The sequence below is a fragment of the Harpia harpyja genome, chromosome 1 (assembly GCF_026419915.1).
Source record: "Harpia harpyja isolate bHarHar1 chromosome 1, bHarHar1 primary haplotype, whole genome shotgun sequence".
NCBI lineage: Eukaryota > Metazoa > Chordata > Aves > Accipitriformes > Accipitridae > Harpia > Harpia harpyja.
The window spans coordinates 32,300,262-32,325,877 of record NC_068940.1 but is presented as its reverse complement, the minus strand read 5'-3'; the positions used below and the strand labels follow the sequence as shown (position 1 = coordinate 32,325,877).

Genomic DNA, 25,616 nt, shown 5'->3' with positions numbered 1-25,616 from the left:
TACACATGACCAACTAACATAGACTTTGAACTCCTACTTGGATAAAAAAAAATTTTAAAGATTTGAATGGCTTTATAATAATCTTTTATAGTACAATTCATAAGTCTTTATCTTGAAACTCTCAACATTGAGAGTAGAGTTTGACATATCATTAAAAACCAAAAGTATATTTCAGTATATGTTTACTGTTTAAGGAAATTCCAAACCTGGTTTTTGGGGTCCTTGAGATTGAACATGATGCTACGGTATTTACTCTTGTATCTGTTGTCCGTAACTTGGAACAAATTAAACATCTCCTTTTCAATATTGAGTGCTATTCTCCCTACTTCACTCTCTGTCATGACCAGATCATCGCTATCATTGACTCTGTTAAAAACAAAAGAGGGTACGTGCATTTACGTTAGGCATGAATCTTCAGGTAGCATTCATAAAAACTAACTTTTCAGAGGAAGAAGCTAACCTAGGCTCCTCCTTACTCAGTGAGGACTCAAGACTCCTTTAAAAGAGATCTCAAGGCCAAAGTCTGTCTCAGGACCTTGAACTGTGAACTACGGCAACCTTTCACTACTGCCCACAGGCAGCCATGGAAGACAGCCTTTGGGAAATCAAGTCAGCCTTTACAACTACTCCTGCTCACGGCACTGAAGTTAGCAGTTTCTCTGCTGTGAATGACACAGGGAGCCCAAGCACTTGAGTTTTAGTCCTAGATACTCCACTGTGAACCGCACTTCCATTTCAGCGACAATACCAGACCGCAGTGGTCTATAGTAAGTCTGGACAGTTGGCGTTGGCTTTAATAATCGTTGTGGGAAAATCTGCCTTTTGTTTGTTTGTTTTTTCTTTCCTACGTGATACAGCTGTCCACTGACCAGGGTTTGTTGTTGTTCATTTTTATGTTGGGAGGGGGTGGAATCTCTACTTCAGTAAGCCCTTAACCTTTCACTCTATTTCCTGTACTATGTTCTCTACAACCTCTACATCTCCAAACACTGCCATCATCAGATTTTAAAACTTCCGGTCACCAGCATTATAAAAGCTTCTATGCTGTAATTCAGTTCTTCAACTGTAATTGCCTCAATATAAATGGAATAGTGAGGTTTCTTTTTTTATTTAAAGGCTTTTTCACATGCACATTTATTTTGTATCAGGATTTTTTAAATTTTTTTTTTTAATATAAACCTGAAATGCCAATTATACTTGTAGTAATGTGTAGTTTAAATTCAATTCCTCAATATCCCTTATCAAGACATAAACAAAACTCTGCAGGCTAAACATTTACTTCTAGTTGTAGCTTCCTATATAAAATAAGTGCTTTGAACTCCCACCTCTTCCATAAAATTTCTTTTAGGGATCGTCGAATATTTTGTCGAATCTGAGAGTTGGGTTGTGACTGCATAGGGCTAGCTGATGCTTTTGCTTGGCTACTTCCAGATGCAGCAGACATGGAAGACAGTGAAGGCTTTTTGAGTCCTCCACCCAAACTGGAAGATGTAGCTGTTTTTTTGGAAACTGATGAGCCATGAGAAAGAGATGAGTGTTTTGAAGGAACACTGCCTGATGAAGGAACACTGCCTGATGAAGGAACACTGCCTGATGAAGGCCAAGGTTTCTTGGGAATTACACCTTTGAAACTTCCAGCAGGTTTAAGTGGTTGCTTAGTTAGTGATGTGTTAGAGAAGGATGGGGACTTCTTTGAAGGAAGATTTTTAGTGAGAGAAGACGTCTGTTTCTCCATCAGAGATACAACAGCTTTCTTCGATGCCGATGAAGACTCTGCTCTATCTTCATTCCTTTTCTCTTCCCTTTGAGCTGTTAAAACAAAGAAGAAAATACAATATTAAAGGCTTAACTTTATAACTTCCTATTCATGAAGACCAGGGACCAATCTATAATGAAAAGTCTGTGAAATGACATCTCCAGAGAATAACTATCAAATAGGCAATTTAAGCTATTTACTTTCACTAGCCTTTTTAAAAGTAATTTTTAAAACCATGCTGAAGTTGACATAGTTCTTTTGAAGAAATTTGTCTTTGATCCTTCAAGAGAGTACTTTGTCTCAGAGGCTGACTGAAGATTTTAAAGGAGTTCCATTTTGGCTGTAAAGGTTGAATATTTCATTTAAAACTACTCAAGAAAACTGGAAAGAAAAAAAAAAGAAAAAAGGAAAAAGGCACCACCTTCAAAGATTCCTGAGTGGGATTTCATGGTTAAGCTTCAAATACACCCCAAACTTTCATGCATTTAAGAAAAAAAAAAAAAAAAAAAAAAAGAAAGAAAGAAAAGCTATACAATCCACATTTTACATTTAAACAGAAAAATTCTCATAGCACCTTACAGAACCAGTTTATTACAGAGGCAGATATGATTACAAGAGTCCATGAATGTGAAACTGCATTAATATTGCTTTAAGCTTAGTATTATTGAAGTTTAATAAACCCTTTCACCCAGGTTTTTTATTTTAAAGAGCAAAGACAGATGAATTACGTAGCACAGAAGTTGCTTTAAAAGTTTAAATACATAATCTACTTGGTTGCTAGCACGAATGTCATACTGATGACGTTGCTATAAACTATTATTAGATCTTCCTGTTCAGTTCCTAGCTAAATTCTAGATTTATAGAATAATTAAGCATTAATATTGCTGCTCAAGCTGTGGCTATCTAATTCCCACCACTCTCAAACTATTCCATTCGCAATATTCAGATTTCCCATTTAATATTTTTTCCTAATGTTAATGGAATAATTAATACACATCATACACAACAAAATTTACAAAGCATAAGTAAAGTCTCCGGTTTCCACACATGTTGAAGTCATACTTGCACAGGACTTTAAAAGCAAGCATTTCTTTAAATTGCGTTTCATCTGTCCACCTTCTGGCACTGACAGGAACAATTCAACATAGCAAAAAAAGCTAAACCCAGAAACACACCCCACCCCCAGCAAACAAAACATCATTTATAAGACATTAAAGTTACAGTGGGCTAACACTAGCACATTTATCCTGACAGCTCAAACAAGGAAGGGTTCTGAGGGAAACTACCAAAAAACAACTCCTGAAATAAAATTGTTTCAATTAGAAAAGCCAAGTTTTCTCCCAAAAAAGCCTTTTTTTCTCACAAATCTGTAGACAATCACTGACCAGTTAACAAGTTAATTTTTAATCTGATGGTTTTAGCTAATGAAGGTTTGTAGATGAATTAGCCCAGAAGCCCTAGTTGCAAAATGCAGGACACTTCCTGGGAAAGATCCAGGAATTTAACTTTTGATAACTTTACCAAGGATGAAATCGTACTCTTCACCTTCCCCATCTGCTATAATGAGAGCAGAAGTTACTAGGAAGGGTCTAAATCGTCGAATCTATCCATTTTGAGATGGACTTGAAGGGGACAAAGCACTCCTGTGAAGTCTGGTTCAAGAAACCCCACCAAGCAGTGCAAGCTTCCAATGCAAACATCCCTCAAATTGGGGAAGATTTGGAATGCTTAAGAGACATAATGTGATACTCCCTCATTCCGGGAGGAAATGGCCTTGCAACCTTTCTTCATGCTCAAAGTTCAGGTACCCCCCAAATGTTAGCATATGCTTCCAGCAGAAAGATGCTCCTAACCCTGGTTTCTTTAAATGGGCTCTTACTGCTGGCAGTTTCACCACAAATACAGAAACTGGTGGTTAAGATGAACTAAGAAATAACACTGTACTTGAACTTTTGTAAGGCTAAGTATAAGGGTGCATGCCGAACTTCTGCTGGAACACAAGGAGAAGCAGCCAGAAGATCCAGAAACACTATATATTTATCCTGATGTTTCTTTTTCCTAGAAGTATTTTACAAGCAGACACCTTCAGGAGTTTTTCTGAGATTTAACTATTTGAAGTTTAAAATGAAAAGAGCTGCCATAATGCATTCAATCATTTCAAAGCATGTGAAGACTTTGCTATAAAGTAGATTAAAATTATTACTCTCACACTGTTCCCATAGTTCTCCCTAGAGATTGTTCTTGATTACTGTCAAGAGACAGAGCTAGGGAGACCTTCGTGTGACTCCCAATGTCTCTCCTCACATCCCCACCCTCCCCTACCCCACTAACACTATTCCAGTTGTCAGGAGGGCTTTGGCAATCCTGGGGCAGGGGGGCTGGAATTGGGAACTATTGCTGATGGTTTTTGTTTGGCCAAATTCAGCACCCAGAACTTATCAGAGGTAAAAAGCCAACCTCTTTTGAGTTAATAGTCTTGAATAGAGAAGGCGAAGATCCAAAACGTGTGCACTGGTAACACTGCAGGAATTACTCTACTTCCATTCTCTTTTTCCTGGTTTATTGCATCTTCTGCACAGAATTGTACCTTTGCAGGCAGGTAGGACAGAAGCACGTTTCTGTGACTCATCATGGTAAGGCAGGACAGCACAGCTTGCGTTTCAAAATGATGACAGTGAAATTCAGTCCTCAGTGCTAAGACATTTAGTTCTTTAGGTTTACAGCAGAAGTACAAAATATGAAATTCTAAATTTGTATTTAATCCTCTATACACTATCTTTTTAATCATTAGTTCAAATTAGTTAACAAGAACTACATTGATAAAACTAAAAATAGCACAAGAAGTTTTGTGTCAGATATTGTATATATGTGAGAACTATATCCACACCACAAACCTTGCTATGTTACACAGCTATATCATAGTAAGAATACGTACTTGTAAAATAAATAAATAAATGGTACTAGTACAAAGGTAGATTGAAGTTCCCAGGGTTGAAGGGCAGCAGAATCAAAAAGGGTCCCAGAAGAAAGATGCAGAAGCATCCTTTATTCTGCAAGCTGATATCGTGACTATTTAGAAAGGTTTCCAAAGTAAGGCATGTAATTCTGTGCTGCTTTAGCACAGCAACAGAAGATGCGCAAGTACTTCATAAAATTTCAAACTACGATACTACTTTATACCAATTAAAACTGTCTACCTAGCAGTACCTGTTGATTGGAGAAATTGATGGTACAGATTTTGTATGTACTAATTCAGTCACATGTAGGTCATTCAGTGCTTCAGAACACCTACCAACTACTTTTGCAAATTTACAGGACACATCACTATTTGAAGGACAGTCAGATCACGTGCACATTTTGACAAGGAATCAAGACTACTTAAATCCTCCATACGCAAATAACTTTTGATGGCTGTAGTTGAACATAATCTAAAAAACCTCTTATCCTATTTTGACTATGAGAAACTAGAATTTTTGTCCTATCAAGTTTTGGTCTTTAGTGACAAGATTAATGTGCTGCCACGTAATTTGGCTGAACCAACTCCCTGTGTCATTACATGGGTCTTAGATCCAATGCACAGGAGCACCCAGCTGAGGAAGAGGAAGGAGCAGGACTGCCTCTTCTGGTGGAAGCTTGCTCTTCTATTGACTTAGCTGCAACATGGGCACACCCCAAAGCTTACACTATCTTCTGATAGGTAAGAAACTATGGCAAGTATTATGTTTGGAAGAATTAATAGAAATATGTACTCTTTTCAGAGCAGTATCCCAACACATGTGGAATTTAACTTCTAAACAGATGCCACAGTCACTCAGCAAATTGATGGGACGTATGATGGAACAGGTATTCTCTCAGACCATGAATTTCAAATTGCTTGGCTTTGCAGTCCACGAACAACTTGAAGACGCAGTCAATGCCTACTATACATACTGGCCACTGTATTTTATACTGCGATGTTGCCGGTCCTTTTCATCAGTAGCTCCAGCGTACCTACAATAAACATTCTTAAATTTAAAATAAGAGGATAGAGATGACTACTGAACATTAGCCTGTCCAGCCTAACAGAATAATAGGGAGTTTCACCAGAGACAGAAGATTAATGCCAGAATAAGGCATTTAGTAGCTCTTCTATTTGGCACTTCTGAACACACAGGTGTACCTCCCTTGGCTTGATGTTAGAAATGGTATTTAAAACAAAACAAAACATTAATTCCCATTTCCCCCATTTTGTCCTGTGAGCCACTTATTAGGACAGCAACAGGATTCTTACTGACTGAAGAGGCATGGGCTAAAAAGACTGAGAGGTTCAGATAGAGCTAATGAGTCAGCTCATTTCCAGAGTGAAACCCAATGAATCCTCTGGCAAAAAAAAAGGGCATTCCTTGCAAGGCTTAAGAAATAGCAATTACTATGGTATGTTCACTACAGACATAACTATAATATCTCCCACTAGGTGTCAACAGATACAGAACCCCTCCCCTAAGGAAATTTCCCGTGAAGCTAAGCTAAATATTACAACGTGCAGCTAAGAATGAAACTGCTGTAAGCAGTGGAGGACATTAACTGCTACATTATCTACTGTGTGACAGACAAGCCTGTTGAAAGCCTGATGGTTACGTATCCTTCACTTTTGTACATCTCAACATTGATGTTTCAGCATTGTTAATGTGGTTGTTCAGGCCTAATTTAAGAATGATTTCCAGTGTACTGCTGTTTTAATTTTGCATGAAGGATTTGCGGGATGCGCTCGTATCATAATCCCTCACCTACACTGGCAGGCTGTGTTTTACACCACCAGCACGGAAAGGGAACTTTGCTCCTCCTCTGATCTCTTAAAAATACTTCTGTAGAGCATTCAAGCCTATGGCGGTTCTTCCCTCTTTCCCTCTCCACCCAATCTTTCTTTGGAATAGTAGCTTTAGAAAGCCTCTTCAACAGTACACCACGACCCTTAGTTTCTATTTAAATTATCTCATTTGTGACGGGTTGTTTGCCCAGAGACATTATCTAGTTTTTCCAACTTTTAAATACCTGAGGAAATGTGCTATTACTTTTGTTTGTATAGTTTTAAAATTATTCAAATCACACATTAAAGATCTTGCTCTAGCTGATACTAAAAGTTTTAAACGACGCTGCAGACAAACCATAGGCTGTTACACTTCAAGAGTCTGTCTGTAAGGCTCAGATTTTTTCCTTTGAAAAAATCTTTGCAAAAAAAAAAAAAAGCATCACAGCTACTACTACAGAACATTTTTTTAAAAAGACTTTTGTGAAAAACGTCTTGCAGCCATGCAAGTGGATTGTTTGTTACATAGTACCAATTATGAGAAGTTTCCCTACAGAATTAAGTCTGGCATAAGGCTGTTCATACACCAGAACTATTGTCTCTGGTGTCTAATATTGTCTTAACATTCCCCTGTGTTCTCCTCCATCTACACTAATCCACTTTTTTCCCCAGGATACTATTCCTCATGGCAGTGTGCGGAGAGCACAGGCTGATGGCTGCGTCGTCTTGTCCAGCTTGCACAGAACTTTCCACAGTGGGAGCACTGGCCCAAAGGAGCAGGATGCTGGCAACCCAACACTTGAGAAGACACTGCCTTGCACACCGGCGAGCCTTTACAAGCCCACAGCATGGAGGCTGGTGAAGCACGTGTGGGTTCTATGGATATTTTTCATGCTCCTCTGTCACTAAAACAGTTTTAGGAAAAAAATCCACCACCCACAACTACCAAATGTATGCACAGCATACAAGTTTGTGTGGCATCAACAGTGAGAAAGCTGGTAGTTAACATGTTTCTGTAAGAAAAAAAAAAAAAGAAAAAAAATTCTGTAAAATTCCACAATATGAATAAAACCTAAGAAGCAGAGTACAGGTACTTGTGATCCACCTTTTGAAGTGAATCATTTACTACATTTAAAAGAATTTTTATGTCCTTTAAAAAAACAACTAATGTCAAATTAGAGGGAGGAAAAAACTCACACTAGTGCAGGTCTGCAGCTGTTAAAAAAGAAAAAATACCCGTTAGAAGGTATTCTCCAACGGCCTATGTAAAGGCCGAGTAATTATGTATTTTGAGAAGAGCTCATCTCTACAGATCTGCAACAGCACTGGCCTTTACAGTGGCTTAAATATTTGATAGGAATGCAGATGTGAAAAGACCAGGCAGAAGCAATAATCTATTTAGGAGTTCACAAAAAACCCGGCCAGCATTTTGTGTCACTAAAAAAACTGGCCTGTGAAATTGTCCTGTAAAGTTCTGTACAGTCCTGCAGCTCCTTCTTGCTCAGTTGCAGGTACCTGCACTATCCCATGTCTCTGTGCAGTCGTTCCAGTGTGCTGCAGCTGTCCAGTCTGAACACTACAAAAGGTGAGGGCAGCCTGTTTTGGCACGTATCACAGCAGAAAAGGACATGCTCTTGGCTCAGAGAAGATGAAATCTCTCACCCCTATTTGCCAATATCTGAGAATTTAAGAACTGCATTTTTCCCTTTGTAAAACTGTCGAAACAGGGGATGGGCAGGACTTCTCAAATTTAAAAGTGGTGGTGTTCCAACAGTTTCCCTTTGCCACTCAGCCTCACTATGTCCTAAATGGACTTGTCCAATGCAGCTGTGGTATGACCCCTTTCTGCATGATTCGTGATAGAAATAATCTTAACAGAGCAGAATTTAAACTAACCCCTCCACCCCAATGCAGTGGCTGATACCAAACTTTAATCCATGAGTTCTGAAGTGAAACCTTTTGATGCATTATCTAACTTAAAATAACTGAACAAAATACATGGTCGAGCTGGTGCTTTAGATGTCAGTTATAAAGCACTCTACAATGGGAAGTTACTTACCAGTTACGAGACGTTCCTCAAGAGCAGCCTTTGCATAGTCACACTGCTGGAATGCATGCCTGACATCTCAGAGCCTCAGAAACTTGTCGAAGAGTCAATCCTGTTAGGTGCCACTGAAGCACCCTCTTGTGGCACTGAACATTCAGTGCCCAAGGCTGTGAAGGTGAGGTGTAGTTTGTAACCGCTTCAGTTCCACGACCATTCAACTGTTGCTTTCCTGAAACCTGTTTTTGCTAGACTTTTTGTCATTTCCCTCAAAGATAGTTTAGCATTAGTTCTAAATAATTCAAAAGTGTTGAACTATTCTTAAATAGGTTTCACGGTTAGTTTTTTCACTGTTAATTGCCTATGGAACAATGTGTCTGCTTCCACTTTCAAGACTTTATTATCAAACACTACAGTGTTTCAGAGGTGTGCCCCCTGCCCTGCTGTTTTTCTTCAAAAGCCTCTATCAGTTCTAATCTGCACCACAATGAGAACCTCGGTAATCAAGCTGCCAGTGTGCCAAGCCCTTACATTCAGGCACACAAAGAAAGTAAACCTGTCTTTAAAGTTAATTAAGAAACTCTGAGACAAGGGCCTTTTTTGTGGTGGTGATTTGTTTGCATTCAAGCCAAGGCTGTAGCTATGCTCATGCAAATCTGTAGCTTAGACACGCAAAGCTTTGTTTGTTTTAATCTACATGAAATTACAGTGATTTATCTGATCTACATTTGCCGACTGCATCTTCACAACTACACCACTCCCGAGTGGAAGAGGCAAGAAAAAGGGCTCCTTATTTTCCAGACCGTTCATGGATTGGTATCATCAGTCCTTGCAGGGACAGGCCATCTTCAGGCTCCAAGTTCAGTACAGATCACACAATGAATCATCAGCAAGATCGGCAGCAAAACTTGACTCCAAAGTGCAAGTGATCACCTCAAAAAATCCCTTTTATTTGGGGACTAGCAGAGGAAGATCTTTTTCACTGGCTATGCAGTCAAGTAAGCAAGTTCAAAGAACTAAAGTAATATTAGTAAAAGAAAGCAAAACAGCAATAGAGGGTGGTGAGTTTTTTTAATCAAACTTTCATCACTTTCAGTGTTGATGACAAGAGATAAACCACCCTAATATTCATAGTGCATCCGTAAGTTGTACCAGGTTTCTGCCCCCCCCCCAACCCTTCCCCTCAGCAATGGTTCCTTATACTGAAGCCACGCACCCATTATGGCAAGAGTGCTGGCTTTCTGTCGTCCAAGCGCCTTGGGTGTGCTAGGTGCTTGGTGCTTGAAAGGCAAAATAGGAAATATGCCAGGAGTAGGGACCAGCCTTCCTAACTTAAGAGACATGGCAAAAATCTTCATGTGGCTGACAGCCACAGGACAGATGTTAACATACCTTGTAGAGCAGAGAAGGGGAGCTCCAGTAGTTCACAGGCAGGAGATGATAATTGCTCCCCAAGGATCCCACTGCTCCTTTTAATTGGCTGGGTCCCAGGGAATGTTGGCTTCAGCAGCCACTACTGGTCTGCCTCACTCCACAGCCAGAGTTCAGATCATGTGCCAGCACAGCCCCTGCCACTCTCACGATGCAAGTTCAGCACCAGAGCTGCGTTACACCAGCCACTCCTGTACTATAATCTTTCCAAGGCCAGAAGATCTCCAACATGAATTTCTCAGAAGTTCTGGCAGACTCATCTTAGGTATTCTGATCATTATTTGGTCTGCCAGCAGCCTTTCTGAAAACTCCCCTAGTTACAAAGAGTTAAGGCTAGACCTACCTATACAGCAGCCACGTGTCCCAGAAAATGGCCAGTAACGTAAAATAATTTTTTTTATTCCCCTGGTACTACTCAATACTTATTGCCTCTTAATAAGGGTCTACATTGCAGAACACAGCATTAAGCAAAGACACCTTAGCTTTCAAGGAGTTAATTCAGATGCCAGAAGTAGTTTAGTTATAACAGTATGGAACGTGGCACAGGCTAGTTTTTCCTGTGGGGAAGCACTCACACCAAAACAAAGGCATCAAGTTTAACTAGTCAGTCCTTGCAGACAAACATACTTATGACTTAAGAACAGCTCCTCAGTTTAAGTAAAATATTTTTTAATAGTTAAGCTAAACCAACAGCAGTATATCCACATACACTGCACTCAATTGAATAGTCACAACTTAAGCTGGTACAATCTTGCCCAAAGAGAAGCATTATATTGACACTAGTCAGTGTGCAAACAAGGCCTTACTTTTTCCTTTTCGCAATGGTACTTACAGCTTCCTACATCACTATTACCTCCTGAGCCGTAACTCCTGTCTTGAGTGTACTACATTTTCCTCCTGCTCTATTTATAGTGGGATATTTTCTTTCTTTCCTGCCTTCGTACTGTTATTACGGAAACAAAAAAAAAATGACACAAGAAAAAAATACATAAATTATATATGCTATAATCCTAGCATTTTGGTATGCGCATCACATTTTCTGATGATGGGCTTCCAGTATCACTGTATTCCCTTTACAGTGTCTCCATATTTTGTTAGAGGTGTATAGGAACAAAGCAGTCCAAGCGACCTTTGTATCTGGGATCTCTAACTGTACAAGCAGGAGCTATTCACTTTGTGAATAGGTCTTGGGTGTAGAAAAGTTTAGCTGCAGAAGAAAGAAAACTAAAAGGGGATAATAAAAGGAAATTTGTATCACCAGAGCCAGGGCTCCTCAAACCTGGCCTCCCACTTCCAGGAGGTGGCAGCGTGAAGTTGTGTCTCTGTAATTGACTGCTGTAAAAAGCAGGAGAGGTACCAAAACCATTGTGCTTTTCTCTTAATGAAATACTTCCCCTTTGAAGTGGCAGTCATGAACAACTTCTTTGAAATACTAGCACCATATAACATGTTATAATAGATAGCTATAAGCTCATACTATTTATCTGTCTACAGTTAAGTAAACAGAAGTTTAGTGGCTTGGTGTGCTTTTTACTCAGGAAGTTCTACCACAAGAACTCTCCTGTGCGCTTAGTTACTTTTATCAATAAATGCAGTTAAGATGTTTAAGTAGCTTTAACACCTGAGTTCAGTAAATTACTGGTTCATGTATTTCTTCTAAGTCTAATAAGGTAAGTCAGCTGAACTTCAACAAAGATTTGAAGCACTGATGAGTACTTAAGTATACTTATAACTGGACAGTTTCAAAATTGGGATACCACAAACGTCTATCTTCTTTCCCGCCCTTTCAGATTCATTTTCTATTTTAAAACTGCTGATACATTTGCTGCTGACTTTTACTTGGCAATTAACAGCAAAAATATAGAAAAAAGTCTCTCTCAAGTTTTGCTCTATCAAGCAGAAACCTGAGTTCAGGTGCTTCAGATATATACATTGATACTGCTGATAAACCTCTGCATCAACAAACTTCATGTCTGAAGTGTTCTTTTACCCCCTTTTTACAGGGCAGCAGTGCATATAATGGACAAATATTACAAATGCAATACATGATATTATTTGGTGTAAAACTTGAAGTGTAAAAGCTCTCAGCAGAGTAAAGCAGTAGACACCAACTGCTTTTGTTGTTCCTTAAGGAAAAAAATGTGCATATATGATGCTGTTTAAAGTTTGTCCTCCTCCAGTATAATTAAAAATAATGCTTCCTATTACTGTAAGATGTATGTTAGTCTGCTAACGAAACTGAAAACATTTCAGAAATCATTTTGGCTGGTGCTTCCCCACAAACACCTAGGTGATCTTACTAGATAAAACAACAGTCTGTTTTGCTTTTGTTATGAATTTTACATCTCCTTAGATATGACCTAAATATTGATAATTAACACTAGCTCACATGACAAATTCAGGATTTCTATCACAACTTGAATCTCTGAACAATAATGTTCCTAAATCTCAACAATCCATATACTTGTATCAATTTGGAAGCTAGGATGGCTTAAAATTCAATATTAAAGTTTAGCACTGCATATTACATTAATACCAATTTTCCTAATGAAATTAAAAGCAACACTTCTGAAAGGGAATGTGACACATACCTAATTTCCTCTTCTATGTGTAATTCAAATACTGACTGCAACTTTAGAAGTACTTGTACTTAGTATTCACTTATCAAAGCAAGTTCAAGGTATCTCCTACTGTAGTTATTAAATGAATAAAAAGGATTATTTTCACTGGGAACATCAAGATGTAAGACAGTGTCATTAATCAGGCTCCAGATTTTTGTGTACAAAGTCACTTCCAATGCAGCCCTAACTCATCCCTGGAAAAAGCTACAGAAAAAAAATTATGTAGAAACACAAACTAATGGAGTAACGGAGGAAAAAAAAAAAAATTGCTGCTCTATATAACTGCATACTACTAGCACCAAGTGTCCTTTCTTTTCTTTTTTAAATGCAGAACAGGTTGGGAAGAGAAAAGGGGGCTTGGTGGCAGGGTTTAGATGCAAATATACTACATGCCCCTATCACCCAGTACATCTGTAAGACTGGCTTGATTTTCTTCTTGCTACTAGTGAAACTACTGTCATATCTAACAACAAAATCTTGTATCTGACGAGTACAGAGTAAACGTATAAAGTAAATCCATGTCTGAAATATGATAAACTGACTGATGGAAAGAATATTAGAGAGAACAATTCTGCTAATCGTGTTAAGTTTCCTTAATTCCTAAAGGGCCTCGTGCACTGAAGTCGCAAATAAGGATTTGCAGAACAGGGCTTGAAGCTCCGGGAGGATGTGGGTGGTATTTTGAAACACTGTATATGGAAGAATCCTGTCCTTAGCCTCCTCTAGGTGACCTTAAGTCCAAACATTAGACACCTAGATGCCTGAACTAGTCATCTTAAACGTCTTTCATAATCAAATGTGTTCAGAAACACACATTTCTAAACAGCGAATCACTTTGTTCTGAGATTAGTGTCTAAAACAGATGGTATGCTTTGTCCACTGAAGGTGTTTTTCTTGATAGACTAGCTCAGTCTTAAAGAGTTCTAACTTTTAGATACCCTAAGTGAAGTGAGATGACTCTCACGAATTTCCGTAATGCTGCAACTTCTATGTTTTTGAAGAGCATATAAAGATTTGTTACATAAATAAAATCTTGTAGAATACTCTTAGAAGATGATGCAATGGCAGCTTCTCAGGAAGATTACAGATCAAACCCATCCATCAAAAAGCAGGACAATTTTTTTTCACAAATACACAAACATTTTACCTGGGAATTTAGTAATGGCACAGAGTCCCCACATATTAGTACAACTTACCTTAATAATAGCAATCCGAAGGTCTTCCTTGCATTTGGTATGAGAGTTCTTCATCACATGAACTAGGTTGTTTTCTGTTCATTATTAAAGTCTGGTATATACACATATTTTTGAACTAATTTAAAAATTTAGCTACAGGAATCCGATTTTCTACTGGAATTGGTTAAATCTGTATAACCACCAGTGTGATAAAACTTAAGAGCAACACCCCCTTAAAAACCAAATTTGTTGCCTCAAAACCTGTATTCCTGTCTCCTAGAAAAAAAATCCTATAGCAATAAGGACATTTGAAGTGATATGGTTATATGGACACTTACAATTATATTGAGATAGAAAGTGTCATAAAGATTTGACATGTAAAATAAGCCCTTATAGTTTCATTTACATCTTTCTCAGTTTTAGTTATGTTTAACACACTACTGTTCCTGACAAAAAAAGCTACAGTTTCCTTAGAAGCTTAAAAAATGCAAGTTTGTCAAAATATGTATCTTAAGAGTGCACTATAAAAAAGGCACAGGGCCCAAGTAACAAAATATGCAACAAAAATATGCAGGGAAAAATTACACCCATTTAAACATTTGATGTGGGTAAATACAATTAAAACATACCTAGGAAGTCTAGTATGTGCTATAATAATAAACAGCAATTTAGGGTAGCTGGTGTTCCCTCAGTGTTTAAAAATTACATCTAAAAAAATCTCATCTTAAAGATAAGTTATAAACTTAACGGTTACTTTACATAGAATGTATGTGTTTAATAACTAGGTTTATTTCTGAAAATAAAATGTAAATTGGCTAAAGCGTGGTTAAGAAAGCTGTGAGAACTGAATTTCTGAATTCATTAATCTTCAAGTGAGTAAACATCAGACACCAGGTCATGTGTTTTGTAAATGTGAAATGTAAGATTTCATCTGAAGTTCCACCGCTGCATTATAAAACTACTTAGCTGGAGTCAATCAAAAAATGGTCATTAGCAGAAAGACTTGTTCAGGCTACAAAGCAGTATTTACTTACCTTTATATGAGTTACAAGGATGCTATTCAAAACCTGCAAAAATACGCAAGGCAATATCTCTGCCTAATATCCACTTAAGATGTGTTCTTGTGTGTGTGGATAATGTGTGAAGTATGAACATACAAATAGACGGGGGCAGGGGGAGAGGAAAAATAAAAAATAAATTAAAAAAAAAAAAAAAAAGTACTGCCCCCCCCCCCCCCAAACTTAAAAGTAAAGAATGGTTCTTAAATTATTTCATGTAAGGAAGAAAAGCAGCAGGAAGAACTTGGATATACTTGACAGTTAAAAGCTGTTTGCAGAAGTGTAAAGTATCGTTGGATACCACGTTGAAGATTTCATTCTCGGCACTAGCACTGAAAATGCAAGACCTGAGAGACAGGTGCCAAATCTAAATTACAAAAATACAATTCAAATTAGTACAGTCAATTGCTGATTCACAGTGCATAGTCTGCAACCTTTTTGTAAAACTTAACACAAATGTATCAATACTTACCTTTTCTAGATTAGAAACAGTTACTGTCTTTATGGGAAAAATTTAAAGCTTAATCATGTAGTTTTCATCCAGAAATCAGCTGTGTAGATTGATAGGCTCTTAATCATACAACTGACACATGATACAAATGAAACTTCTAAAAGTGTCTCCCATTTGCGTGTATCTCTGTGTGCGAATCTTTGAAGGTGGCAAAAAGTAGTTTGGTGCCATACTAAGAAAAAAAACCCCAAATCCTAAACTGCCTAGTCTTGCAGAGCCAAGAATGGATGGATATTCAAAGAAAATGTAAATGATTATTCAGGAATATCCCTATGCGATACATACATTTGAACAACAGTGAAGATGAAATGGCAGCAGTCCTTTCAGGCTTTACAGCATTGTAATTATGATCGCTTGCCCAGGACGGTGTGCTGTTTTCTGCTGCTGGCTCTTTAACAATAGGTTGAATGTTTGCCTCAGTCTTGGCAGTTGTCAAAACGGTCTTCTTCATATTCATCTCTCTTTTCTCAGGAAATTGTCTCTTTTGGTTTGAAAGAGGCTTAATACCTGCCTGTATGATTAGAAGAAGCTTAATTACTAATAATCATCAAATATATTATAGTCTACAAACAAGCAGAGACATAGTTGCATACAGGTACACAAATTTCTTTTACAGTAAGCTCCTGTAAATACACTTGAAATGATGTAATTTCACACTCAACTCTATAAAGCAAAGGTAATATACACTGTAACTTCAGGAAAGAGAATGGTAAAGAAACCACCTCAAAACAACAGTATTATCAAGTTGTGGGGTTGGTTTTGGTTTGGGTTTTTCTTGTTTGTTTGTTTGAAAAACTACTGCCCATTTTCTAGTGGTTTCCAAAGGGAAAGGAGAAGGTTTTGGTTTCATCTTTTTGCTTCACAAAGCACACATACAATGTCACATTAGTTCACAATTCACGGTAATGCTAAATTACTGCCCAAAAGCCAGTAATTTGGAGTTTAAAAAGGTAAAATTAATTTGGAATAAAATTTAAGTAAAAAAGATGTACTGCTTACACTTTTTTTTTAAAGGTAAATTAATTTGGAATTAAAGTAATTTAAAAAAAAAAAAGTGCACTGCCATCTAGAAGGCCCTTGCAAGAAACTATCCAGAGGCAATTATTAAGATTTTTAAAATGTGACAGGAAAACATTTTATTGTCAGAAGAATCAAACAATGCTCTTACCACAGAAAAAGGCAAGAGAACAACAACAACAACAGAAAAATAGAAAGCTCCTCTTCAATGCAGGACTTGGCAATTTTATTTGACTCAAAAAGGAGAGCACAGAAACAAGCCACTGTGCTTCAGGACAACTGTTTTGGATCATAAACATAAGCTTACCTGCAGTTGAGATTTTGGCATCCCAGGTTTTTCAGATTTTGGTTTGATCTTCTCTTTAGGTTTTGGTTTTGCATCTTTGCCAGCACTTAAAAACTTCATAGTGGCTGCAGCATGTTTGAGAATGCAGTCATTGCTGCAATACACAGAATCAGGCTGAGCCAAATTAAAACAGCCAGGACCAATGCACTTCGATGCACCAGGAGCTTCAATTACCTATAGATTGAAATGAAGTGAGTTCAAACTTCAAAGAGGAAACAACAGAAACATACCTTTATAACATGAAGAAGTGCCTACATATCATATGTGCAGACCGCAGCTATGACTGTTAGTCACTTGCACAATTGCCTGCGTGAAAACAACTTTCATTCATGATATAACAGAAACAAGCCATAGAAAGGTAAGAATTTCACTCTTGTAACACACTATTTTTAGAACATCTTGTATTTTCAAGTGGTTGGTCTGCTAGCAGTGAACTAAGGGAGGCTGGTTTCCTAAATTTTCAGATTCTATAAGCACACAAATGCTTTTTTCTGCTCCTCTGTGTCATGTGAGAAATCTCCTTAATAATGCAGAACTGGCTTCTCAATAGCAAGGTTTCTAAAACACATTTTACTTATATATCACCATCAGCCGCTGTCCTCAACCATGCACACGTGCAAAAGGAAGCACCCAGCTATACAAGTGTACAGGTAATTCTTGCTCTAGAGGTTTACCAAAATTAATTTTAGAAGTCTCCAACTTACATAAACACAACCATTCTCCTACACAACTTTGCCATAGCCTAATACTTCTTACATATTGAGAAGTTTGCATATGCAGTCTGTACTTTCCTGTACTTTACAATTACTCTCCATTTATATCAAAGTGTTATATACTAAGCATTTCCTCTTCAAATGTTAAGATTTAGAAAATAGCATATTCCTTGAAAACAGAATACATTAGGTCAAAGTCGAGAAATATTTGAAAGCTCTTTAGGCTCCAGCACATCACCTCTAAGTATTACACCTTTAGTCTCACTCTTCCAGATTACTCCCAAAAATGTTATACAACTGACCTAACACTCAGAACTACCGTAGTTCTAGACAGCCTCTCCCCTGTCAATAAACTGCAATTTGTAATTACCACAAATAAATTTTTCAGGAATATTTCCAGTAAAAAAAATATTATTTGCATAGTGTAGCTTATTTTTCCCCAGTCAAAAGTCAGTAAGACAGTATCTGCTGCAGTCTGATAAAACCTGGGTTTGGGAATTTTCCCATAAAAATTAAGTTTATGCTTTAGAATACTTTTCCATCATGTACACACTTAATTGTGAAGTACAAGAAAGAAGTAGCAATTCATGTTCCCTAAGAAGCACCTCAAACTTCAGATTAACTGAACTGTCATTTCTAATTAAGTGCATTTACTCAGATGATGACAAAATTTTCAGTGTTGATGTGTGTACTTACACAGTTTTTAGAAGTTTTAACCACAAACCAAAATTCTACAGCTGTATGTGCTTATGGACAGCAACAAAAAGGAGTCTTTCTCAAAGCGCTTAGAATATTGGTGTAAGAGAACAAATAAACTGAATGAGACTGTTTAGTCACCGTAACACAGAGTGATCTCAGCACATCAACATAGGAAATAGCAATGGTCTTTCTGCCTAGAATGGGCAGGGAATTCTGCAGAGAGAGTGGTGCTTGTTTATACAAGCCATACAGGGATCTTAACTGAGGTATGAGGGACAGCATGGGCTAAAACACAGACTTCGACTGTTCAGTTCTCTCAAAACATGGTACCACCTGGCAAACACAAGTAGAGCAGTTCCATTCCATTTCCAAATGCCAAAATAATACCTAAAATATAAGCAGTTCTTCCCTAAGAGGCAATGAGTTAATGATAATTATGTTTTTCTTTCACTGAAGGAGAGATGCCTAACACATTCAAGTAACTTCTTAGCATGCTAATATCGAAGCATAATTGGTGATACTCAGAAGCAGAACTTAAAATTAATACTAACACTGTCAGCAAGATGCAGACCAACACCAACAGAACTGGACTAGCAAAAACATTTCTGTGTACAAAGAACAACGAATGTTTTTGAAACTGTATTTGAAAACATATTTGAGAAAAATACTGTTTTCCACACATTTATCTTAAAATAGAAATATTTACAGTTTTAAGCTCAAGCTGTTCGGATCTATACATTAAGCTCACTATGCTGATATGGATAGCTTTGCTATTTAAATTGACTAGAAGTGTGGAGTGGTCCATAAATGTTTTGTAGAAAATGTATTACAACAGAAAGACTTCTTTAGAGATAGGCTTATACTCAAACTTATACTTATTCTAGGGATGATTTCAAAGTTTAAAGATTAGGCGTGAAAGAACAAATTCATACAGAAAAAATATGAATAGCTGTAGCATTCTAACAGCAAATACACTAAACATGCTCTTCAAGGCACAGTAAGAAGAAAAGGAAAATGTTCAAGATGTTGGCATTACTACAGTAGCTTAGGCAGTACAAAGACAACCACTGTAGCATGAATTTTAAATTTGTGTACATTGAGCTAGAGAAGCTTCTTTGCCTGTATTTTGAATTGGGCATGGAACTTGCTATTATAAAATTTAAGCTTTTTCTATTTTATGCCAGAATTTGCAATAATTCAAAATACACATTTTTATGTTAAAAAAAGGCAGTATAAAACAATTCTGTATGTACTAATAACTTGAAGAAGCATCAGGACAAAAATCAGAACTTCAAAGACTAATTGGAAGCACAGAGGTAGTACAGCTGGAATTAACTCCAACAGACACTTGTCAATGTTAAGTAAAAAGTTTCACTATCACTGAAAATGCCCAAACTGTTGGGAAATTATTTCAAAGCTAGTATAAACCAGTCCAGAATTCTAATATTTTTATTAAAAGAAAACCTTATTATTTGACTTCCAGAACAGTATTTAGAAAGGGCAGAATAGCACAACGCATTTCCTTACACCTAAATAAAACTTTTAAATCCCCCACTTCAAAATAACACTTAGTTTTAGTTCCTGTGCTGACAGAACTACGGATAAACTTCTGCTAAACAGTAATATTTAGGGGGTTGTTCAGCTTCATATTTAGCTTTAAAAAAAACCAAGTCAGATTTAAAGCCATACAAGTAAGCCATTGTCTCAATGTAATCAGTGAAACACAAAAAATAAGAAACAATTAAAATACTTACAGGTTGAAATATCTTTAGTTTTTTCTTCCCACTTGGATTTGCAGCTTTTTCAATCCTACCCTTGATTCCTTGGTCCTCAACAGATTTTTGTTCAATTGTTCCTATGCTTGTGAATTCTGTGCCATCCACATTTACTTGCCCCGCTTTAGCTTCCTGCTGGTCTATTTCTGAAGCAGGCTCATCCTGTCCCTGTAGAATGGTGCAGTTCGGACAGATATAGTCCTCACCATTCCTTTCCAACAATCGCCCTCGAGCTTCAGAAATACCCACGCAGTCACCATGAAACCATTCCTCACATCTATCACAACAAATCATAAACCTGAAAAAAACCCCCAAGGAACAGTAAGACATTGTGAAATGAAAAGACAATTAATGCTCAACAGATATTTCAAGCAGCAGATCTTAAGTACCCTGCTAAAGTACCGGTATACTGTTCTGCCTCACTGTTCACTTCTGTATTCACTTGTTTATCCCCCCTTTAAATATTTGTTACAAACTGCCCCCCCAAACTTCAAATACACCCAAGAGCTCATTTGCATATACTCAAAAAGTAAGCATTAGCATCTGGTCTGATTTTTCATCACAGAAAAATTCCAACTACTTGCACTGCATTTTTACTTGAAACCTTTGCCTACCTGTTGTTATGAGGCTGACGACAAATACAGTACAGTGCATTTGGGTCATAAATCTCAGACTCAGGTTTGCTTTTGGGCAGTTCTTCGGGTTCTTCATCTGTGATCCCTTTTGCGCCAAGGGCAGGCTTTACCTCCTTCTGAACCTGAAGATCTTCAGTGTCTTCCTCAGACACAATCACTTGACTTGCAATCTCAGTGTTGTCTGCAGTCTCAGGCTCTTGTTTGACAGGCAACTCAGACTCACCTTGTTTTTCAGGCTGGACATCACCTGTTTCTGTAGGATCTTGTTCTGCATTTCTTTTCCTCAGACGGTTCTGTATATCCTTTAATGTCAGCTGCACAGGTTTCTGTTCAACACGTTTCTTTCTTAGTCGATTCTGCAGCTCCTTTAGTGTTAACCCATCACTATCACTATCAGAAGTATCATCATCTTCCTCCTCTTCTTCCTCCTCCTCCTCTTCTTCTTCTTCTTCTTCCTCTTTTGTGCATCTGCTTTTAGAGCCTTTCTGATCCTTGCTACTCCTAGTGTTAATCCTCCGAGTCACAGGTTTTATATCGGGAGTGCTCTCAACACTATCTTCTGAAGCAGTTTCAGCATCTGTAGCTGGACAGGATGCTGGTTCACTTGAATCTTCCAGAGTAGTAGGAACACTCCTCCTTCCTCTGCGTCTTACTGTTGTAAGAAATTCTTCCACTCTTTCTGTTCGCTTTGGTTGCCGACCACTACGCCTGAGGTTTAAGCTTTGTTGCTGCTGTTGTGGCTGTTGTTCACTACAGTCCACATCAGTATCTCCTGCACTTTCTCGCTTAGCAATTGTAGTCCTTCGAAACCCCCAGGTTTTCCTGAACTCTTTACTTGTAGGCTTGATAGTTTTTTGCTCCTCCTCATTGCTTTGCTCACCTTTATCATCCAAGGCTGATGCTAAAAACAAGGGAATAGTTATTAAACTGGTGGTGAAGGAAGATGTTTTTTCTTAAAAGTTTTTTTCAACATAGTATTATTTTCTTTCTGATAATATAGATATCTCCACCTCATTTTATGACCCTGAAAACAGATAAAATGCTTTCTTGTGAATGTAAGACAACAGCAATAGCAATTAAGTACATCACTGAACACTGTGCCAACATAATCCAGCTGTTACAAACTCTTCTGTTATTTAAAAATATATGTATATACACACATACAACGGACAAATAAGCCTATTTTCTGCTCAATATAAAAGGAAGAAATCTTACCAGGAGAACTATTTTCCATGTTGTCAGTATTAGACTCAGATTCTAATGGTACTGGCTGTGAACTTACAGCTTGTTCCATAGTACGGACACCACTGTCCTCACCCTGAAACACTGAAGAGATACATAAGGTTCAAAACTCAGATCCAAAAATATTCATAGCCTAAGTAATTATTAAATATTCTGATGTAATCTCATTCTGCTATTGTAACAAATACTTAACTTGAATTTCAAGCCAAAAATAGTCACTGAATATCAACAAAAAGTTGACTGAATCCCTTCAAAGTACTAAGTTACATATATGGGTTTGGACACCATACTGACATGTTTTATTAAACAGCCTTAGGATTTCCGATATTTCTCGATAAAATCTTTTCATGGTATGAACCTACTCCCTGGGGTCTGTCTGTGGAAAAACCTATAGCAGTTCCACTCCCTACATGGACACAGGAACCATGCATGCACCAGTGTGAAAGAGTATGGAGCAGAACAAGGAGTCATCCGAACAGACAGTGCAGACACAGTTACTGTTTTAAAGGTGAGGATGATTTTTGATATCAATAACGTTTTCTGGTAGAAAGGACTGCTGATTACCTGCAGCAGGATAAGGAGCAAGGTAGATACAACACCAAGTTTAAAGAAATTCAGAGCTACTGCTGCTTAGATAATACAGGGTTAGTCAAAGAATAACAAGGCTTTGGATTTTAAACAAAATGTAAAACCAGAGAAACACCCTAGTCTTCCTTGTTAAAATAAATTAGGCCTGTACCTTATCTATTAAATAGTTTAGCTGCTATTTTTGTTTCAGAAGCACTGGTGGGTATTCAGGATAAAACAACACACTTTCCCTTCATTATTTCTCTAACAAGGTTTATGGGATAGAAGAACTTATACAGAAAAGAACAAAATAAAAATCTTCCCAAACATCTCTCTGGAAAAAAAAAAAAAATCTGCATTGAACAAAACTTGAGAAAGGCTGCTCCTTGATATGGTTATTTACAAAAAGGTTTTCAGCCTGTATGATCTACCAGAAAGACAAACACCACCCCCACCCCGCCCCAAACCCCACAAGATTCAGCAAAAAACCTCCAGCTATCACAGATGGAGCCATGGCTGGGGGGGGGATCTGTGCTGACAACCGGGATCCCTTTTTTCTCAAAAGTCTTTTCCAGCATACTAGGACACTCTCTTATTTGACAAGACAGAAGCAAGTGAGAGAAATAAATATAAGATCTGAGACTGCATTTTGAGTATTTCAGGAATAACCTGGTTTGAACAAGTATTAAAGTAGAATTACATCATGGTGCAATGTTTTCAATGAGTTGCATGCCATGTAAATGCTCTCCTAAATGCATGCAGAAACTATGTTTTACAGTCATTGCAATTACATTGCTCATGTGAAACTATAATATGCAGTAGTAAGCATACCTCAATTAGGTAAACAGAAACAGTACTTTAAAAACAACAACAAAAACCACCCCCCAACTCTCCCCCATGAATGTTTTTGGAATAGTTATTGCATATTCCTGGCTCAAGGATTGCACAGGTAAGCCAAAACAGAACATTAACAGAATTCCTAAACAACAGTACTTGCTGAAAGAATCAAAGATATTTCTAACAGCTGTATATATTACAGCTACAAGTTTTCAGAGGCATCCTTTAGTAAGCTTTTCCCAATCTTACAGTGTACACTGGTGATAAAAGCCTCCTTATTTCATATACTGCGTCAGTTGCATTACAGTTTTGCCTTATCGAACATGATCACTCTATAGTGCAACTCCTCTGCTTTCTAGTATTTTATTTAACAATGCTACAACAGAAAGTTAACTGTCAATGCTATGGAATCATAAACATCCATGCAGATATATTAAAAAAAATAAACTCTTAAGTTGTAACTTAAGAGTCATTTCAGTGAGATACTATAAATGTCGCAGACTCCAGAACATCAATTTAAATAGTAACTGATTACTTTTAACACTACAACCAGAATAAAAAGTGAATTTTAAGCCTGTAGTAAACAGGCAAAAAGCTGAAACTGCTTCAATCCAATATGAAATTCCATTAAGTTCCCCCGTAAAAAAATCACTACCTATAATTTTAAAAATTTTTTTTACAAAACCACACTAAAATTATATTCACACCAGAAAAAGGCTGCAATGGAAGTAAGGGAACGAGTCAGAACAGTGAAAGTTTACATCTTGTTTAACTTGGAAGATGAAGAAATGTTAAAAGCTATAAGCAGAGGTAATCCAAATTCTGAGATTTAAATTTCAGATAAAATGTAAAGAAATAAGTCTCTTCAATATCCTCTATATGCTTTACCTGACACAGCATTAAAGGTTCGAATGGTTTCTCCCTGCAGAGCTGAATGAAAAGGAGAGCCAGAGGAGGGCAGCAAAGGATCAGAGTCATTCAGCATTATCCTTCCAGCACATGCTGAATTTCCTGATTCAGAAGTGCCAGACTGAGTTTCCGAGTTGTCAGCAGGACCAAATATCAATCCTCCTTTTCCTGCTGGCTCCTGGAAAAGAAAGAAGGGACAAAATAAGGCACTGATATATTTACGAACTTATCTTAGTATTATTTACATAAATTTGGAATTGTTTTGCCCCTATTACATCATAAAGCAAATTCCGTTATTTTGCCTTCTTGACAGTTTTCTACTTTCAGAAAGACACTGAAACTGGAAAGAAAAGTCAAAGTAAAGCAATACCACCTCCACCACTTATGAACAGCTGAGACCTTTGAAATAAATACAAAATATGATTGTACTCTCATCAATTCATTTAGATCCCATTAAGATTTCCAGAACAGTAACAAACTGTAATCAACAAGTTTATTCCACTCACAGTATTTAAAAGTATTCTGAGAGTGAAATTTAGTAAGTGTATATTGTGCAATGAAAATGCAGAAATGCTTTTAAACTCCATCAGCGTGCCCAAGGTTACAGTAGGGAAGATTTACCAGTGTGTACTAAATTTCATCCCAGAAGACATCTATCTGCAGCTTTGAGGATTTAAATCCAAGAGGCTACTCAGTGGTTTTGCAGGATGGGGTAATAAAAATTTATAGCTGAGCTTCAGAATTAAAGAATATTCCTTATCACTGTCCCTTTCACCAATAAGGTTTGCAATATAGAAAGTTTCAGAAGCTTTATTTCAAGGACAGCAGATTATATCAATAACACACTTTCCCAAAAATTAACCCTTGGAAAACATTTCAAAATCATAAGGCATTCCTTTAAAGCATCTGAACAAGAACAACTTTTTAGTCCAAGGGTCCCAATTCACATGCAGAATGGCAACAGAACATCAACACTGACTTCTTCCTTCAAGCAGGTGAGCTTGAAAATCAGCAGGAAATGCCTGCATTTAACCCCAAAGTAGTCTACCAAACTACAAGAACACTAGAAGAGAATTTGGGAGGAAAAGGAAGACCGGATGGACAGAATAGAAAAAGTCACTTTTGAACTGGCCTATAAAATAAATTAGTGAAGACAAAACAACATTATTTGACACAGACTCTGCAAGTCAGCATTCTGCAATTAAAGATGCAGGGGAACTGCCACAGTAGGTATAGGAAATAACTAAAAAATTAATAATTCTTTTAAAGGAGTAAAAACTGACTGTCAATACTCCAGGTGGGGAGACATACAAATTTAAGAACAGACTAGATAATCCCTCATAGACATGCCAATACACAGTCTGACTCTTCTTTTTAAAGAATGTCTTTTTTTTTTTCAAATCTCTCAAGCCCCCAACTCTTAAAGCATCTTTGCTGTTTAGAAACACTTTTTACTAAGCAATGATCCAGCTCTAGGTGTTCTCCAATGCCATG

General features: G+C 37.4%; 1 protein-coding gene across 4 annotated transcripts in view; it reads right to left on the bottom strand.

The window, feature by feature from the left end:
• Positions 1-25,616, bottom strand: part of DIDO1 (death inducer-obliterator 1) — a 56,482-nt gene that overhangs the window by 17,432 nt on the left and 13,434 nt on the right. For 3 of the 4 annotated variants that reach the window (XM_052785779.1, XM_052785770.1, XM_052785762.1), the window contains exons 2-9: positions 24,102-24,300; positions 21,783-21,893; positions 20,547-21,468; positions 19,912-20,230; positions 16,707-16,919; positions 15,668-15,893; positions 1,326-1,809; positions 207-366 (exon numbers count right to left, since the gene is read on the bottom strand). In XM_052785779.1, the coding sequence (XP_052641739.1) occupies positions 207-366; positions 1,326-1,809; positions 15,668-15,893; positions 16,707-16,919; positions 19,912-20,230; positions 20,547-21,468; positions 21,783-21,893; positions 24,102-24,198 (2,532 nt within the window). In that variant the 5' untranslated portion in view covers positions 24,199-24,300. Of the gene's footprint in view, positions 1-206; positions 367-1,325; positions 1,810-4,299; positions 5,747-8,601; positions 15,894-16,706; positions 16,920-19,911; positions 20,231-20,546; positions 21,469-21,782; positions 21,894-24,101; positions 24,301-25,616 lie in introns of those variants that run through there. The other variant, XR_008234933.1, reaches the window with a different exon arrangement.